Source organism: Sphaeramia orbicularis, chromosome 1, assembly GCF_902148855.1.
Source record: "Sphaeramia orbicularis chromosome 1, fSphaOr1.1, whole genome shotgun sequence".
NCBI lineage: Eukaryota > Metazoa > Chordata > Actinopteri > Kurtiformes > Apogonidae > Sphaeramia > Sphaeramia orbicularis.
The window spans coordinates 48,052,104-48,071,862 of NC_043957.1; the positions used below are offsets into that span (position 1 = coordinate 48,052,104).

Consider the following 19,759-nt stretch of genomic DNA (forward strand, 5'->3'; position numbering starts at 1 on the left):
AGAACGTGCATTATATAGTAGGATTAAACATTTGCCTTTACTTATAATGGGCCATATTTTGATGGCTTGTAACTTGGAAATGGTTAGAGATATCAATGTAGTTTTGACTGAGCACTGATAGGAAGTCACATATCGACTCTCATTTGGTACCATGACCTTTGACCTTCAGTGACCTTGAAGGATCCAACTCAAGGTCACCTATGTCTACATTTTTACAATCTTCTGCTCCAAAATTGCTCCTCAGATTAATTTCCAATTTTATATGTAACTTCCTTGAGACACTATGTACAAAGTTTTGAGAAATTCTGATTTTTGATGAAATTTTTGCTGAATTTTTGAAGTATTAAAAATTGCCCTTTACCTATAATGGGCCATAATTTGATGTCTTATAAAATGGAAATGGTTTGATATATCAATATAGTTACTAGTGAGCACTGATAAGAAGTCATATATGGACTCATTTATTTTGCTGAGTTATCCTCTGGTGAAAGTACCACCCACTTCTACTGGGAGATTGATCTCTTGCATCAAGACCACAGAACTCTAACATAGCGGCAGAACCTGACAACCTCGCAAATTCGTTGTTTCAATTCAAGTTGTTATTGATTCTTGATAGAACATGCTGGTGAGATACAGGGCCATTGGTCCTCTTTTTCTTATTAGGGTGACAATCAGCATTTCTCCCTTGATAACTCTTAAAAGCACATTCCAATGAACTCATCACCTGAAGTGGACTCTGTAAAAGTTTACAAACATCGTACAGTAGTAGGAAAAGTTGTAGATATCTGTTGTAAATGCAACCTGCTACACTATGAATCCTTCCCATAACCGTTATTGTCAAGCTGACTAGACATATTGTAGGAGTATTACCCCGATGACCTGTTCTGTTGTATCGTTTACTTATGTTCTACTAAAACAAAAATAATACAAGTAAAGTTGAGAAAGTTAGCACACAGACTTCCTCACAGGTTGCAGATCACCCTGGCAGCTCCATTAAATTACTCTCACATTAGATTCACAGGTCTACATGCACAACCCCCACCCCACCCCACCAATGTCCCTGTGATGTGGTACAAGGCCCATCACATTATTTTAAGCAGCAACACCTGGGGTTCGAAGTGAAGAGGTAGCACATTAGTTCAGAGGTGTACATGGCCAAGCACTGTTCATTAGCAGTAACAAGGCTCCCACTCTGCTAGGTCTTTATACATAAGTAGCATGCAAACGTATGCTGGCATACCCGGCCACTGAGTCTCCGGAGAGCTGCTTCAAGGTCCTGGCTGGTACGATACTACAATTCAGCCCTTAAGCAGGAGACTTGGGGGGGGGGCAAAGATTGCAGTGGCATGTACTCTCTATATCAACTATTAAGTATAAATATGAGCCCAAACACATTTCCCAGTTCATTATCTTATAAATATAGCTCAGTGTTGATAGTCACACAGTTGTCTCTTGCAATGTGTAATTTTCAGCCTGCATTTTGTTGTTGATTTTTATTTATTTATTTATTTATTTTTTTCTGATTTGTCTGCAGAGAACGAAGGCACATTCAGAGGGTCGCAGAGACCAGGAGTGGCTGGACCACTTTAACCACATCCTTCAGCAGAAGGTTAGTAAAATAGTTTGTCACAGAGTCCCATGAGAGTGTATCACTCATATGTCAGTGTTGGCATATACATTTTCCAATATCAGCTGGAAAGAAAAGTTTTTTATACAACATATTAATTCAAGCCATAAGGTATATGACGTGAAGCTAATTTCAAGTGGAGTATAGAGTTTTGTTTCTATTTTTCATTCATAGTAATCTGAATCAATTAAATTAACTTTTCTGTGCACTGATGTCGGGTGTATTTTAGATATTTAAGTTTATTATTAAACCATACATCCTGCCTGCGCTACATATGTTTAGTATAAGCTTTTCATTACCACATTTGAGGGATTGTTGCAAATTTGCTGAATTATACTTTCTTGATTGATATATTGATATTGGAATTTACTTACTCCTTATATACATAATCACATTAGCCACAAAAATCCAGTATCAGTCAAGCTCTAGCTTTTACTTTAGTTGCAGATTTGTTGGGAAAAGAAGGTATGTTTCTTTTTAACAAAAGACAAGTTATCCTGAAGTAAAGCATCAACTTCTTAAAAAATGAAGTGAAAAAAAAACAAAAACAAAAGTATAGCATTGTGAGCAGGAAAAAACAAGTTGCACAGGTGTATACCAGTATTTTCTTTAAAAAAAAAAAGAAAAGAAAAGAAAGTAAAAAGTATGTCTAATACAAATTTAAATAAAAAAAAAAATAGTAATATTTATGAATAGTTATATTTCAAATATTTCTCTTTAAGAAGTACTTGTGATTGAGTTATTTTGTTTCATAATAATACTATGTTACAGTGAGTAATGATTTTCATCTGTGTGTTTTTCTACAATTATATTGATGAGGTTGTTAGAATTTTTTTGGTCAATTACAATGTAGGCTCAAGAAGTTTGCATATCAATCCAACTTTATTACAGACTCAAAGTTCAAAGAAGACAAGGCATACAAAATAAATTCAGAAGCACTGGAGAAACCACAATACTGAAAAAACATTCCATACTTCAGTTGTTTTCCTGCTGTACTGAATAATATCATTATATATCAATATAAATAGCTTTTTTCTCGGTGGAGTCAGATTTGGGTACCAGTTGCACTTAAATACAATACATGAACGATCAGTTATGCTATCCTTTTCGTATCTCTGAAAAATAAAAGATTTGAAAGATTAAACAAAGGAAAGCAACTCCATCCTTGCTGTGAATTTCAGTCTTTGTGTGCGTGGCCACTTATCTGTGAGTGCTCTGCTGGAGCTTTACTCGAGTGCTGTCAGCATCTGCTCGCTGTGATATGTGTATGATTGAGAGTGTTGAGTGTGTGTATGTGTGTCTCGTCTGTGTTCTTGTCAACGGCAGCCGCAGGCACTCATGCGTCGCCTCCGCACCACGACACACACCAGACACTGCTCTCTTGTTCCCAAGATCTTCTTCTGACCTTTCCACCTTCCTCTCCCCCTCCCACACTAGTGCACACACACAACACTCTACTGAATCCATGTTTTTCCCTTCTAGCTGGACAGCTCTCAGTCCCTGTTCTCTGTCTCTCTGCCATCCTCCACTGTCCCGCATTCCTCCCTCTCTCTCTCTCTCTCTCTCTCTCTCTCTCTCTCTCTCTATCCCTCACTCTCCCTCTCTCTCTTTGGCTCAGACCCCGAGGCAGCTTGTTAGTGGGGAACTAAATATTGATTTGGCGGGCCTGTCGATGCCGGGAGAATGAGCTAGTGTCCACCAGAGACCTCGGCACCGGCAGCTTGCTATCGACGTTTTCCGTGGGCAGAACAGGGGTGGTGGTGGTGGTGGTGGTGGTGAGGGTGAAGGGAGGGGGGGGTGCTGGGAGTTTGTGTGGGGAGTGGAGGAGGAGAAGAGCAGAGTATGACAAGGCTGAGACTCGCCCCCAGGTCCCAGTGGGGACCACTGGGACCACCACAGTCATCCCCCTTCACTGTAACAGACTTTTTCTATCCCCTTTCAAGTCCATCTTCTTCAGTTTTTTTTTTCTTATTTATTTATTTATTTATTTTTGTCTAATTTTTTCTCTCTATCTTGTAGCCTTCCTCTTTATGTCTGTGTTTTAAAGCACATTGTCATTTCGTGGGGACACTCCTCTACTGTGTCACTCTTGTTTTTTTGTTGTTTTTTTTTGAAAGGCTGTTGTGACATCTGACATGCCAACCGGCCTTGGAAAGGCCTAATAAAGAGAATATTTTTAGTAGTTATTTGAGTTCTTTTTAAAGCAGTACTCCTCAGTGAGGGTAGGGGAACAGAGTCTCTACTCTCTGTGATAGCTTATGAAAGGCTCACCAAGCAGAACATCTGTGAAGTGGAATGGCCCAGCCTGTCACCCTTCCTGTGACACTAATAACACACTCCCCTAATAGTTATATGATCTTACCCTGCTGCACACACTCCTCCTCCAATAAAAAGATATAGAGACAGAAATAGACGCAGTGGAAGAAAAGAGGAGAGAGAGATCCATGTCCTTAACGGGGTAGCTGTCACTGAAAGAGGATGAGGATGTGTCCAGATCTGTGCGTATGTCTGTGTGGGTATGTGTACATATTTGTGTGTGTGTGTGTGTGTGTGTGTAGGTGTGTAGGTGTGTGTGTATGTGTGTGTGTGCGCGTGCGTGCGTGTGCCCTCTCACGACAGCCTCATCTTGTCACTGTCAGTGCTTAATGGAGCTGCCAGTGGGACAGCACTTTATTATCTCAGTGGCCCTGTCAATAGCAAACCCATCACTCACTTGTGTTGCTCTAAGTGTGTGTGCACACACATATGTGAACGGTGGTATGAGGCACACATGGCGTGTCTATCTGTGTCTTTGTGTGTGGGCAGTTGTTTGCTGTCACTATCATAACAATAGGCTGCCACAACATAGCAAGACTGAAAGACATCCACAACATATGACATGCTGTTGTGTTACAGACACAGAGAAGCCAATATGCAAGTGTCTTAAAGTGTAATATCAGTGACAGCTGTTCCAAACATTTCAAAATATGTCAATTTTTGTCTAGAACTACAAAGCCAGTCTTTGTTTTCCACAAGTCATTATGGTCTCATTTGCTGTTGGTCATAAAGTATTATTCCATTAATACGACTTTTATTTTAATAGAGACCTCTGCCACCTTGGCTTTGACTGACAGGTGTGTTTGACAGCCTGTTTACCTGTTGAGTTTAGAGGTTCTGTTTGTTGCATAAAAGTATCTATTTTATTTCTAACAGAGACCTCACTACTGTTGTTTTGGTTTAAAAAAAATTTATAAAAAGAAAAGAGCATTATCAAGGTCTAAAAAAGAGTTTGTTAGGGGTGTTTTATGAAGTTTCTCAGTGCTAAAGTTGCAGAAACATAAAACACCAGAATTTGGAAACGCACGTGGTCTTTCTGTGGTTTTCAATCCAAATCAGACTAAATACTGTATAAAGATAAATTACCTGCCACTGTGGAGAAGACACTTTTCCAAGCTTTCCTGTCCAGCAGTGGAGTAGAGTATTCAATAAGTAATCATTAATAACAGCTGTCAATCACATATTTATCCAGCTACCTGTCTGTAAAATGTCTGTGATTTTGTCAAAGTTTATGTCATGGGGTTTAGACTCTCTAGAGCTAAAAATATCCTCAGACGTTACTAGAGTTCCTATTTTCCTCTCATGTGGAATTTTTGCTCAGTAACAAAAAAAATTAACTACACTATTAATTGTATTTTTTGGCCTGTCACTTAGCCTGTTGATCAGAGTCTTTGTACATTATCTAAAGTTGACTATTACTGTTATCAAACACATGTGTTAACATTTCACAAGTAGCTGAAATTACTTGATGTCATTCAAGGTAACAATATTAACTAGTGGTGTGTTCGGTTACCAAACATTAGTTCACAAACCAACATCATGATGAGTACATCCAGTTGTTTTTATAGTCTGAGATGTGGACATATTGAGTTACTGCTCCCTTCATGCCAAAGAAGTGGCATAGATTTCTTGAGCCCCCCCATCAAAGCTGCCCCATATGTCCACTCAAAACCAAATGAAACATTGCATTCATTTCCTTGTCTCTCACCTCCACTGGTGAGTTAATGAAATCAAACCCTATGCCTCTCAGTAGAGAGCCACCACAAGCGGCGCTCCATAGCCAGGATCCAGGGACAGTGCTATCCAATAATCATGAGCAGGCCAGGGGGTGTACTGTATGGCTCCTTCGCAACCCACCATGAATAAGGCCAGCAGTGAAGATGGAGTGTCCATGTGGGCCATGGGGTCCAGGCACTGGCCCAGGGAAGCATTGATTTAATTGCCTTTGGTTTATTTGTGGAGTCCTAATTATTGACTGGAGGTAGAATTTAATGGGCCAAGTCTTTATGAAGACAGGGAAATGACTGGCTTCTGCTGCTGGCCAATAATGAACTGAAGGAGCATGTGGATGCAAGCGTGTGCACATGCACACAAGTGCACACTATCCCTCCAGATCATTTTTCAGACTCATTTTATTCACATACACACACATCTTGAGCCTCATGACAGCATAATAACATTTAAAAAGTCATTGACTGTGTTGATTTCTTTATGAGAGGACAGTGGTTTGGTTTACTGGTATGGGGTGACGCTCAGGGCCTGCTAATATTTACCTCCCAATCACACCCCAGGGAGACGTACAAGCATCACTTCTTATCAGCCTCCAAACTATAACAAGCAGGTGAACATTACATAAAGACAGTAGTAGAGACAGGCTGGACCAATCTGGACTGGATTTGTTGTTGGCCTCTAATGTCAAATGGGGGTTACGTATGGTCTACAGCGCTGAAATAATTCCAGTAATTTGAAACCTTTATCGAACTTTCGGCGTGTTTTTCTATAGGTCATTGCTGCGAAGGTAAATGGCATCATTTGTCTTGATCTGTCTAAGTAACAGACTTTATTCATGTCACTTCTTGTCAAGACTTCTTCCACAGGGGATTATATCATTAACCCACAGAATTAAACATATCAAAAGCTCCACAGTGCTAAGAAAGTTTTCCGTTTGTTGGTGCTGGCAGGGTGAAGCGTACTGTGTTGTGTTGTGTGGCTCATTATGCCTTTGTAATGACAAGGAACAGCTCTGAGTCGTACACTCCTCTCTAAAGGAAAGTGACTCTAATTAAGCCTCATTTAATGATTGAGCTAATTAAATCAGCCTCTTTTTTTGTCTCTCTAAATGTGTTTGTATGTGTGCGGAGGGGACTTGCGTCGAGCCTTTATACTGTAAATACAGTATGTCACAGTTGCGGGGACTTGAGGGGGGGGTCTTCCCTAGAGGGCACTGGTGTTCAAGTCGTCATTAATTCGCGAGCAGACTGCCACTTGGTATGCTCCTGACATGCATTTCACATAAATAGAAACCGCAGCCATAGTGTGTTGGTGCTCTAATATATTCATTCAGCCTTTGCATTATTTTGTGATTACCTAACCAGGGCATCTGTGGTGTAGTTCAGCATGGTAGAGTGATATGAATAGGCCAGGTGAAAACTCCTGTCATTATTCTTGAGCTATAATTCTATTTTGGACATGTCAGTGGGATTGTACCCAAGGGGGGAGAGGCCTCAAACTCCCTGTTGAATCTATCACGGAGAGAGAAAAGGTGATGAAAGTGGACATTTCTTCATGGCTTTGTAGATTTGTTAATTCACTAAACAAATATGGACAGACAATAAATTTTTACTACCTCCCTGTTTTGTGTGTGACCATTTATTGCTGGCAGAGCCACTTTTGTAGTCTGTAATGCTTCTCAGTACATTACCTCGACCAATGAGCCGTGTTGTTAATCACAGGTATGCTCTTGATTGCTGAATTCTACCTAAAGGTTGCATCCCTTTTGTATGGATATCACCTTTCTATATTTATCCCCCAGTCGTGCCTGAATCACCTCATTTTTACACCTAATGAGTAGGAACCTGAAACAAAGACCCGGTGCTTTCCTATGTTTAATCTAGGGTGTATTTAGGTCAGATCCCTAACAAATGCATGTTGCGCTCTGAAATGATGTTTCCAAACAACGTATCAAGAAAAGGAGAGATTTTTAATTACAGTATTTGTGGCCCCAAGTGTCCAATTCCCTTTCATATCAGTCTCTAGTGGCCTAAAGGGGAGAAAAGAGAGGGATCTGCTCCACTGCAGGGGAAGGTAATTATAAAGGAGAGGGAGAGAATAGGCTTGTCGGTGATTTTCTTACCTGAGCCCCTCTTTGCAAATGTGACATATTCATTATCGGAGATAATCAAATGCAAGACTTTTTAGTGTGGTGCCTTTGTGCTCGGGCCTTTTTTTTAATCTATTTATCATGTTGTTGTTGTTGTTATTCCCTCGTTTGATAAATTTGATTTTCAAACAAAAGTGAGAAGATCAAAGATCAAAGAGCTGTTTTTTCCCTCTGTGATAAAACTACTGTAACTACTTCTCCCTTACCTTGAATAGTGGCCTAGATTGGAGACTTCTCACCAGCCAGGGACAGAGATTTAAACCCCAAATCCTTCTTTACTGTGAAGCACTGTCGTGGTACAGGAAACTCAAACAGTAAAAACAGGAGACACAGGCTTACGAATCTGGATATCTACGTTTAATAGGACATGGCAAGGCTTTATAAAGACTTTAATCTTGAATGTGATCACCGCTCCTGTTGTCCTAGGCAGATTGCAAACCTAACTTTCTTCTTGTTAAAAAAAACTCAGTATTTATACGCAAATGAACAAGTTGTATATATGTAACTTTATGTTGGTATTGATTAAAACATTCAAAGTCAGTGATCACTTGGTATTTGTAAAAAGAAAAAAAAAAAAGGTTCATTTATGCTCTTATGCTTCTTTTTGGTTCTCCAATTTCACCTACCTATTCATTTAGATATCCAGCAGCCTGAAACAATCTGCACAACTACTCACAAATTGGGCCCTTGGAAATAATTGTACTAACCTGTTTCGAGGGAGAAGACAAAAATGCCTGAATGATCGATCTTTTAAGAAAAAAAAGAAAAAGTTGGCGAGTGTAATGCCACTACCAGACAATGGTCACTGGAGTGCTGCAACTTTGAGCTGCTCCTTGCCTCGAGGTGTGCCCCAGGCTATAGAATAGCAATGTCATTTAATTGGCTCATAAAAACACCTTTTGCTTGCAGCTCCTGTCCTTGTCTTCGCCCATACGTACACACTACGCACACACTGTGTCAGTGGTTTTACTTGTCAGTTCACTTCTGAAACATGTTCATGAAATCATAGCAGGACAAAAGGTCTGCTCTGCAGGGCCTGTTGAATAGTAATGGATGTGAGTTAGCATGGCTTAATGCTACAGTAGCTATTTTAGTGTTGCCAAAGTGGACAGGGCCTCTTGCAAAACAGCGGTGGTGTTGCTTAGCGCCGGTGCTGATGCTGACTAGCTCTGCCAAAGGGGACAGGGGGCCAGCTAAATCAGCTGTAGCATACATTAGTGCCAGTTCCTAACACTGCTTTAAGCAACCCAGGGGACTGAGCAGAGCAGCTGCTTACCTTCAACCATCCTGCAGGGTATCTGTCCCCAGCAATATGGCAGTTAGATGAAAGGGAATGATAGTCCTGTTGCCCCATTGTGAACCTCAGTGTGAGTGCTTGTGTTTCCTTGTGCAAGCTCAGATCACAATGTGCTGCTGCTGGTAGTCACACATAGGAAGACAAATCAGAGCAAGTTTTTTTTTCTTTTACATTTTGGCACAATTGAACCATTTATAAAGTAAATAGTGGTATGTGTCTACTTTGATTAAGCTTATCCTCTATGTACATATAAAACACTTTGATCGCTAGCTCTCAATTTTTTTTTTTCCGTTGTGTTTTTGGTTCTAAAGCACATTATGTCTGTCTTTGTTGATTTTTAAAATTTAAAACCTAACTTCACTCATGAAGGATATAAAATGATCTTGATCATGTTTACCTGTAAGTGTTGTTTACCCATATTCCCACATCAGTTCCTTAATGATCCAGTCTCCCACTTTTCTGTCCCAAGCGCCTTGTGTTGTGGCTGTGTCTCTATTTAGTGGGTTTGTTTGCATAGTTAGTGGCTCTGTGTGCAATTAGATGATTAGGAAATTGTCTGTGTGCGGCAGTGTGTGCCCTATGGTGAGTGTGTGAGAGAGCAGAGAGAGAAATCTCCCAGGAGGGCTAGGGAGATGTCTCTCAGCAGTTACTCAGTGTAGCGGCTCTCGAAGGAATAGTGCTGTGTGTTTGATGCATCCAGCGCTGCTGGAACTCACTCCCACTGCACACAGCTTGAGTCTGCGCACACTCACTTCCCGGCTCATGGGCCCTTGTGTTCCTGCTCCTGGTACCTTTAATGAAGATGAGAGGTGTCGAAGGAGCAGGGGGACGTGTGTGTGTGTGTGTGTGTGTGTGTGTGTGTGTGGTGTGTGGTGTGTGTGTGTGTGTGTGTGGAAATACTGTATGTGTGGACTGCACTGTGTCCCTTAAAACATGTGGTGGACCTATCCAAAATATGATGGACATTTGTCTATAAGACACTTATTCTTTTGATGTTATCCAGTTGAACTTTGTTACAGCTCTTCAGATTTGTGTCAGTTCAGTTACTTATAATTTTCAGATTCTCTGTTTCTGAGCTAAATAAACAGTTACCTGATGTTATGACTTGCTGAAGCTCAGTGTTACATTCTACGTCTTATGTCATGGTCATGTGACACAAGAGGGTCCGACCAACAAGAAGGATGCCAGAAAACTTTCAGAGGTTGTTTAGTTGTAATAACTACACAGAATTATCACCACAAGGTTGGCGTGAACTCAAAGAATTCTGATTATGAATATCTCCATGCACATAGTAAAATAAAATCATGAAGTGACTCACCTCACTGCAAAAGTACTTTGTGTGTGGGGGGATATATCAGGTTGGAATATCCAGATAATATGAAAATTACTGACTTTAGAAACTCCACAGGAAAGATGCTCCTATGTACATCTCTAACAGACAATGTTTAATGTCAATTTTCCCTAATGTTTCCCTTAACAATATTTTGCCATTAACTTCCAACATATAAGCAAAACTGCTGTTGACAGAATTCAGGGGGTATTGCGGTGCATGATTAATCTGCTTTCATTCATTGATTCATCCATTCATCCATTTGTATTTATGTGTTTTTTTGCCCAGTTTTTTTTTTTTTTTTTTTTTTTTATTAACAGACCAATGTAACACATTACACTGATAATCTTTTTTGTTATTCTTATGATTCACACTAATCACCCCAAAATCAGAGCAGAGGGAGACCTGTACAAACAGCTTTCCAGTTGCTACAATCAGATGGATACAGATTTAGGGTCGAACATCCACAAACACCAAACTGATTATTCTGGAGGTCATGACTTGTAAAGGTGAGAACCACCGGCTCTTAGAGTGAATGTTTTCTTCACTGAGAAGTGTATAAGTGAATATTTAGGTGTGAACAGTTGCTTGCTTTTGATCATGCGCCTTAATGACTATAAAATCCTTGTGTCAATTTAGAGGAAAATCTAAATTAGTCTTAACAACCTGCCCCAGCCCCCCCCCCCCCCTCCCCGCCTTTAGTTTTTCACCTTTACATCATTTCCACGACCACAACTAAGCATCCTAACAAGTTCCCTCAGAGTCAGGCTTTGTAATCCTGTATGATTCTGTGAATATTTTCTTCATCCTTTTACCTTCCCACAGTCCAGTAAAAACAACTGTACTGTTAAGGTCCCTGTTGATGTTCCAGACTCTTTTAATTATGCCTTGAGGCATGTCTTAAGAACATTATCAACTAAAGCTTAGGGGCCAAGCATAGTGTTCCAGTGTTTTCTGTTTCTTTGCACTTAATCCATTGCCACTGATGAGAGTGGAAGCTTAAAAAGTGAGGTGTGGAAGTAGGTGTGGAAACTACTGCTGTGTAGCTGTTTGTGAATGCTTTGTCAAAAACACTTAACATGGACAGTCCCTCAAAAGTTTTGCAAGTCCTAAGGCACCATCCGAGGTTCTCTTGTTTCATCTCACGAAGCAGCAAACAGGCTCTCTGAAAGCTGCCAGTGTCAGAACTCAGACTTTTTTTTTTTTTTTAATAGTGGTGCATTTGTGTGTTTTCCTCATTTTCTCTAACCCTCTTCCACCGCCCCCACAACCCTTTTCTATCCATCCCCTCCCCTGCAGATCCCCTCTGCCGGCCAGCTAATGGAGGCTGTGCGCGTGAAGATGAAGGAGAGGAAAGTGCTGACAGAAGAGCTGGCCACGCTCGCAACACCAGTCAGCGAAAAATCCTGACTCCCTGGGCTGAGGCTGGGAAAACTGTCATCCTCTTCTTTTTCTCCCTCCTTCTACTCTCCCTCCTCGGTTCCTACTCAGTGGGAGCTGGGCTGAGCCAAGCTGCAGCCGGGGCAGCAGAACCAATATTGTGAGAAAAACGCTGTCAACGCACTCTGGGCCCTGGCTCACGCAGCAGCCCGGCCTTTGTAAATGAGTCCCTCGACATCTGTGTTAGCGCTCAGTGCACTACGTCTATCAGACAGGGCCCTTTAGCGCCAAGCTAATTTACTGTGCAGCCACTCTCCCCCCTTTCTACCGCAGACCTGGGATGATAAGGCAAATGCTTACACTAATATTGAAGTTATATTGGGTTTTTTTTTCCCCACTCTTTTCCATCCTTCCTAATTATTGGAATCTCGAGGACCTCAGGGTGCACGGACTTGACCTAGCAATGCCAAGTCAACACTTTGGGAAAGTCAGAGTGCAGCACAGAGCAGAGTGGTCACCTTTAGGAGTTTAGATCTGTTTATCAGACTTGAGTTACAGTTCATATCGTAACCCCCTTACAAAATATTAAAAACAATATAGTGCAGATTATTTGAAGTGGGCTGGACATGGATACACCGAAAAATACTATAGTCACTGCAGTAATTACAGAGGATCACAGATGGGACAGGCTTCATTTTAGAGAATTTAGAGTACCAGCACTAAAGTTAATTAATACCCCTGTGGACTGGGCCGACAGGAAAAAGACTTTATACTCACCTAAAGAATGTCCACATTTACAAAGGATCAGTTTTAATGTATCCATATATATAATCTCTTACTGTTAGGCAGACCTTTTTGACAGGAAACTGAAACCCGGAAGTGTTCTTCAAAGCTTCACGACTCTCTTCACACAGCAGTACTTTAACCTTGCAGGACACAGGAGTTGCTGGTCCTTTACTGCCTTGAATGGTTTACTTTGATCGAAACTAATGTGTTAAACACCCGAAAAAAATAACCAATTGAGGCAGTGATAGACCAGTAACTCCCATGATATATGCGCGAGATGAAATTACTGTTTTTGTCAAGGGAATCTGATGGCTTTGAAGATCACTTTAGAGATTTACTTCCAGCAATGTGATACTGTGAAACTATTCTAAATAAAGCATACATTTCAAGTGATATTTATTTTTTCTTCTGACTAAAAGAGGCAGTTTTAGCTGCTGCTGCTGCCGCTGTCCACCACCATACAACCATAGCCCTCTATTCTCCAGTGAGCTTCTTCAATCTTTTGCCATTTACTCTCATAGACCTGAGGGCGAGACGTGGCTTAAGACCAAAGAGGGAGGAGAACCTGCGCAAGGGCCAGTGTAGCACATCCTTAAATCCATTTATTTCATCAGCTATTGGATTAAATTAATACTAATCCAGACAGACATCCATATCTGAATATTTGATCTAATAACTGGTCCTGGTCAATAATCTATAGGGTCACTGATAACATCTTCATCCAACCCCACTTAATGTAACCTGAACTAAGCCTTTAAAGACCCACTCACTTTAACTGATCAAATGCACTGCAGGTATTTATAATGTTCATAGGCTTTTAAAATGCTTCTGACTGTATTTGTCCCTTTAATAATGTGGTTGTTTTGAGTTTGTCTCAATATTTCTTAATAAAGCATACTCCACTATTGTCCATATTTGTTTCATTACATATAATTTATATCATTACTTGTTGAATTTTTTTTCAATGTCTAAATTGTACTCTTTTTGTTTGTTTGCAGTAGTTGGACTGTCAGTACTGTGTCGGCAGCGATTGCTGATGTTCTGGCAGACAGCAGGGTACTTACACATCTCCTGTGATTGACAGCTGACTTCTGGCATGGTTTCTGTCTGTAACAAAGCTGACCCCCTGCTGTTGACATCATTAACAAGGGTCCACATGTGCATCCACGCACACACAGTACACAAGGTGCATTAAAGGCTCCATCCTTGACACATCTACTTCCTTTTATCTGTTCCTCTTTCTCTTCCTCTCTTATTATCTTAATTTTGATATTAAACCTGTGATCCTGGTCCTCCTCTGTCCTTGAGCTGGCATCTTACACAGAGACCACACACTCAACATTTTTTTTTTCTTTTTTTGCTCCTTTCTTTACTCTTCCAGCTTTTGTTTTCTTCTCCACTTTCCGTCTTTCTTATTATGTATAATTAACAATGGTGTGAAGAGTCCTCCGTTCAGGAATTAAAAGAAATAATTCCACTTTTTAATCCCCCTCCCTTCTCAAAATATATGCTAATGATGTCGTTTTCCTTTATCTTTTTATAATAAGGATTAGGCCAGGACTGTCTCTAGCTGCAACCTCGGGGACCAATTTAGCTTGGATCCAGGAGAGACAAACCCTGGTGGTTAATTACCATCATTAACATAGTTTGCATAGCTTTCTTCTTCTCCAATACCCAAGAGCCAGCTATTGTCAATATTTGTCCCATATAAATTTCTCTAGTTTTTTTTCCAGTCACTGTCCTCCAGCGTAATGCTGCTAATGACAAACATAATAACTCAGAGAAATCCGGTGGCGCAGGTGGTATTGAAGAGCAAAGCATTGGTGCCCAGGCAAATTATCTCAGAGCCCCCACCTCTGTCTTTCTGTCTGATTGTCTCTGTTTCTCTCTCCTCCTTGTAGTGCCATAGTCAACATGTTTGTTTCGCAGAGCCCCGCCATCCGGCCTCAGCTGACACACTCGTGGCTATTTCTGTGACATATTCAAATGCGGGCCCCCTCAGCTGGTACTCCCCTGGGTTTAATTAACCTGGCCTTGCCTCTGACGCTCCCTCAGTGAAGACATTAAAACGATCTTGAAAACACCCTTCAAACAATAACCCTCCCTGACACATACACAAACGTCTTGCACTGTGTATGATTCATCTCTTTTTTTCCGTGTAGGAATGGCATGCCATATCCTTTTTTCTTCCCTTTCACTCTCTTCTCTTCTTCCCTCTTTTCTTGTACAGCTCTCATTAACAGGGGTTTCCTGTGGGAATTACTTTGATCAGTAGTTCCAAATGCAAAGTTTTCCTCCTTCCCCTTTTATTCATTCCAACACAGTCAACTTGGTGTCATTCTTTTTCTTTTGTCTTTATCTTTTCGGCTTCTTTTTAAATCGTTTATTTTTTTCTTCCCTACTACAGATTCCTGAAGGAGATTGTTCCTGGAGGGTTAGAGGAGGTCAGGGTCAAGAGTTGACTTTGGGGTCGATCGATGATTTGTGTATGTGTGCGTGTCCCTAGGCCTCTCTGTTGTACTTTTAAGTTCCCTCCGTCGGCTGTGAGTGCGTGCCACTTGGGTGAGAAGGCGGGATGGCCCACAGTACAATAAAAGAGACAAAGCCAGAAACAAGAGAATTTGTGCAGCTTCCAACTTATGCACAATTAATCCTTGCAGATCCTATCAGCCAGCTGTGGAGGTGAATAGGAAACAGCCTCTGATGATTTCCCTAACTATACTGACACAGTTCACACCCTGGCTACTGCTGCCAATACACTAGTCTGCTTTGATTCACACACAGACACTTGGCAGTGTCTTAAATAACAAGGTACCTGTGACAAACAGCCAAATGTATAATGTAACGTGTTTACAGATTTCATTGTGTTGCTCCTTCGTTTTTAATCCTCAGGGAGAAGCTTCAGTATCAAAAGGTAGCTGCTGTTTACAGTGAGCATTACAGAAATCTCCTGTTCTGAAATTGTAGTTGAAATTATTGTGCAAACTTTGATGGCTGTTGTAATGCATATTGTTATTCTTCATTAGACCAGATGCCACCTTAAAAAAGAAAAAAGGAATCACTCACTCCAGGAGCACATATGCTATGTATACAACCTCATTGATCTTCACTTGAACAAGTCCCTTATCCTCCTCTACAGCACTGCAGACATGAAACGGCAGCAGATTATGGTGGATGCGGCCCTCCGTGGGAAGCTAGGAGCAGATAAAAAAGGCCAGCCACTCAGGGACTAACGCTGTGTTTTGATGCTGTGTGATAAAGCAGCAGAGGCATAGGGTGAGTGGAAAGGGAAAGTTACAGGAGCCTTCTCCATTCTGTGTATGGACATATCCTCTAGCTCCACTTTTTGGATTTCTCTGACTTCTTTTGTGTTGTCCATTGTACCCAGGCTCATCCTGCACTTTTATTGTTCTTTGACACTCACACTTTCTCCGTCCCCACGGACTGTCCTAAGCCTTGCTCATGGCAGCTGTCTCTCTAAAGCCGTGGCCTGAGCTCCTGGGGAGAAAAAAAAAGGAGAAAGGGAGAGCAAGAGAGGGGTTGATCTTGTCTCTAATCCACCTTCTCTTACTGTGTAAGAGCAAAGCTGCAGTCCTCAACATCACCTCATAGAGAAGCCACTTGGAAATGTGACAACCTGAACCCCCTGGTGTCTAATCTGAGATATTGTGTCAAATGGAGTAGAAAATGTGGCTCTTAATATTTCACATCCATCATACTTGGGTGCACTATGTTGCTTTCATATTTGCCATGTGTTAAAAGCAGGGTTTTTTTTACTCTGTGTTTGAGTTCATCATTTTGTTCTCCCATAGAGCCTCTTTATGTGCATTCAGAATCTAAACAGATGACCAAGATGAAGTATCAGTAATCATTTGTCCTCACTGTTATGAAACAGGCAGCCATCCTTTGTTTTCTGCTCCAGCATATATAATAATACCTGAGTCTGGGGTGTAGAGCTCCTCAAAGCACCTCTCCACCTTGACTAACTTTTTCAAGCGCTCATTAGTGGACTGGCTGAAGTTTGGAGGGTATGAAGAGGGCTGGAAGATTACCCCCTGTAAAGTAGCGCACCTCAGGTAATCATACTAATGAATTCAAGCACCCCCACCCACCAAAACCCTATTCCTTTCTCCCTCTCCCTTTACTTTCTTTTTCCCTTTCTTCCACAGTGGCGGGGCTGGTGGTAGAAGTGCCAAACAACAAAGAAGTGTTTGTTTGCATAATATTAGCACTGCACGCTCGCACACAGTGGCGGGGGTCTGACTGCAGGACTGACTGGAGGCTTCCCATGAACACAGGTGGAGCAGGGTGAGCATCACTGGGACCAATTAGAGCAGAGCACAGGTACATTAGCATGTTTGAGTGGAGTGGGATGGCGTGGGGAGAGCTAGGCCTTACGAAATACACAAGCATATGACCGCTGCCTGGTGTGTGTTAGATGTTTATCTCATGCGATGTGACTCACATATGGGTGACAAATGACCCTCGATCTGCTGTCACAGCAAATCGTTGTTCACTGGCTCTTACAGTCAAAGATTTGAACTATGAAGTGTTTAATTTATGCCAGTACATAAAATGGACATTTGTTCTCTAATTGAAAGTTGTTTTCTTTTGTGGGTTGTTGGTTGCCTCAGAGGTAAAAAGAAGGTGTTTGACGATGTGTTTAGTATTTCAGTTTGAGCTGATGAACTTAACTGTGTGTCTTGGTGAACAACAAGAGAGACAGTGGCTCTTAGCAAAACAGCCCTGGTTACATTTAAGATAATACTCAAAATATTGTAAAATTTAAAGAACTTGTATTGTTCTTAGGTCCTGTGTTCCACACCTTAGGGCTGGATATGCCTTGAAACCTCCACAGGCCTGACCCACATTCACCTGCTCCTTTAAAGGATCAGGCAATGCAGTTTGACTTCAAGGAGTGATATCTAGCTTTTTTTTTTAATGGAATTATGCAATTTAAAACATTTCCCTGTGGTCTACATAAGCTGCAAATGCTACGCTTGGGTCTGAATTCTTCATTAATTCAACTCCACAGGTCCATCTTCAACCCTATTTCTGAGTAATGACACCAGAAAGGTCGTTTTGAGCGCTGGCCCTTTAAATGCACTTGAGCCACTTTACGCCCCGCCCCCTCCAGGTTGACTGTGTTGCTCTGTCCCGTACAACCAGCAACTGAACATTTTAGGTAATTGGCTCGAAGTTTGGACATATTTTCAGTATGGACTACAACTGCTACAACCGCTGCTGCTGATAAACAATTATGGCATACTTGGAGAAATTGTTGTCGAAAGTTTTGACCTTATATGTGCAATGTCATGGCGTAACTAGTTATAGATGTAACAAATTAAGCAGGAATTAAAACAGCTTGTAGAAATCCACTCGATTTTTGCTAAAATTAATATAAAGATAGCTTTGCAGCACCTGGAGGGTTCAAATTCAAATTTTATGAACTGTTAGGGTCCAAATACACAAATATATGTACCATAGACTAATAAAAGTGGGTTTAGCAAAATATGACCCCTTTAAGTTTCTCTGACAAAAGCGTCCGTCTTATCTGTGATTGGTTTACTCTGCGCCTGTTAGTCCCGCCTTCATATTTGGATTCAAGCCCCGCGATTCCATACGGATTTCTCATGGAGAAAGACCAATGGCTGGCCTGGCTAGACTTTACTGACATTGTGCTCTGATTAAATTGTCAGGTGACCTTCTTTTTTCAGGATGTGTACCTGCTTGCCAAGCAGATTGATCACCAGCGATGTAAATTTATATGATGCATTTGAGTTTTGAAGACAGATGTGACATTGTTTTTCAACATATCACTTCCTAAAATCAGATATCATTTAATTTTCTCCCTCAGGAGGAAAAACCAAGGTGAGGACGGAAAGAGGATGGCTGTAAAAGGTAGAATTTTTGCTAAAATGAATATAAAGATAGCTTTGCAGCACCTGGAGGGTTTAAGGGCAAACTTTTTGAACTGTTTGGGTCCAAATACACAAATAAATGTACCAAAGACTAATAAAAGTGGGTTTATCAAAATATGACCCTTTTAAAGTCGAATCCTTAAGGCAAATTTTGTAATCTGTTGTAATTGCGCTGTATAAATAAACCTTAGTAGTGTTCAGATTTAAGGAGAATAATAATTGATGCTTGATCTAAATAGCAGTAAGATTTCTTATAGAATTGAAAAGATTTGAGATCCTGCTTAGTGATTCTATTCAGTAATAGGCAGTAGTTAATTTATTTCATTTATTTTTTCTGGTACTGGTAAAACTGGTTTACTATGGGTTTACAATACTGACTGTTAGTTGTTTGGGGGAAAATGTTTTTGAACTGTTAGGGTCCAAATACACAAATAAATGTACCAAAGACTAATGAAAGTGAGTTTAGCAAAATATGACCCCTTTAAGGTTTTAGTCAACACCCAGAGCTTGTGATCAAACGGTAGGTTTGTATGTTTAATGGAGACAGGACAAACTGGGCTGAAGAGAAGAATCGGCCTGGTTTCTGCAGTCAACAGTATTACAGATATGGAGGAAAAGAAGTCCTCAAAAATACTACGAAATGTTCCAGTTCCTCCAGGTATGACAGCATCATCAGCAAAATGTATCAAAAGTATGAAACTTCAATTGCTATTCTATATGTTTTTCATTTATATTACACCTGCATTATGCATTTTATTGCAATATGAGTTTAAACTAAAATTAAACTGAAATATGTTGTATACTGTTGGTAGTTTAATCTGCAGTGCATCACATTCTGTATATTATCATATGTTTGTTTCATTGCTGTCCTGTAAGATCAAGGTAGCTGTTGGGATTTATGCATCTTTGGTTAAAGCCAGACTATTATATCGTAAGGAAATTAGGGACAAAGCTTAGGTGAATTTTTAACAAGTCGGTGTAAAATGGGAGGATCAGATTGAGACATATGTTCCTGTTTACCTCAGGACGAAACAAAGACTTAAAACCTATGAACTGTCACCACAAAAAGTTCCACCCTTACAACTGACATGTACAACAATAAAATGTTCTAAATGTTTAGTATACCAGTAAAAGGAAAAAAAAAAAGAAAGAAACAGGATATTTACATGACATATTTTATACCAAGTCTTCTTGCATGTTCAGCATTGTTATTAATATTTTT

At 40.6% G+C, this 19,759-nt stretch overlaps 1 protein-coding gene across 1 annotated transcript in view; it reads left to right on the forward strand.

Moving 5' to 3' along the window:
* cntln (centlein, centrosomal protein) overlaps positions 1-13,521 on the forward strand; it is a 108,917-nt gene extending 95,396 nt beyond the window's left edge. The window contains 2 exon segments of the mRNA XM_030148872.1: positions 1,535-1,609; positions 11,750-13,521. Coding sequence (XP_030004732.1) covers positions 1,535-1,609; positions 11,750-11,860 — 186 coding nt within the window. The 3' untranslated portion in view covers positions 11,861-13,521.
* Positions 13,522-19,759: the final 6,238 nt, after the last annotated feature.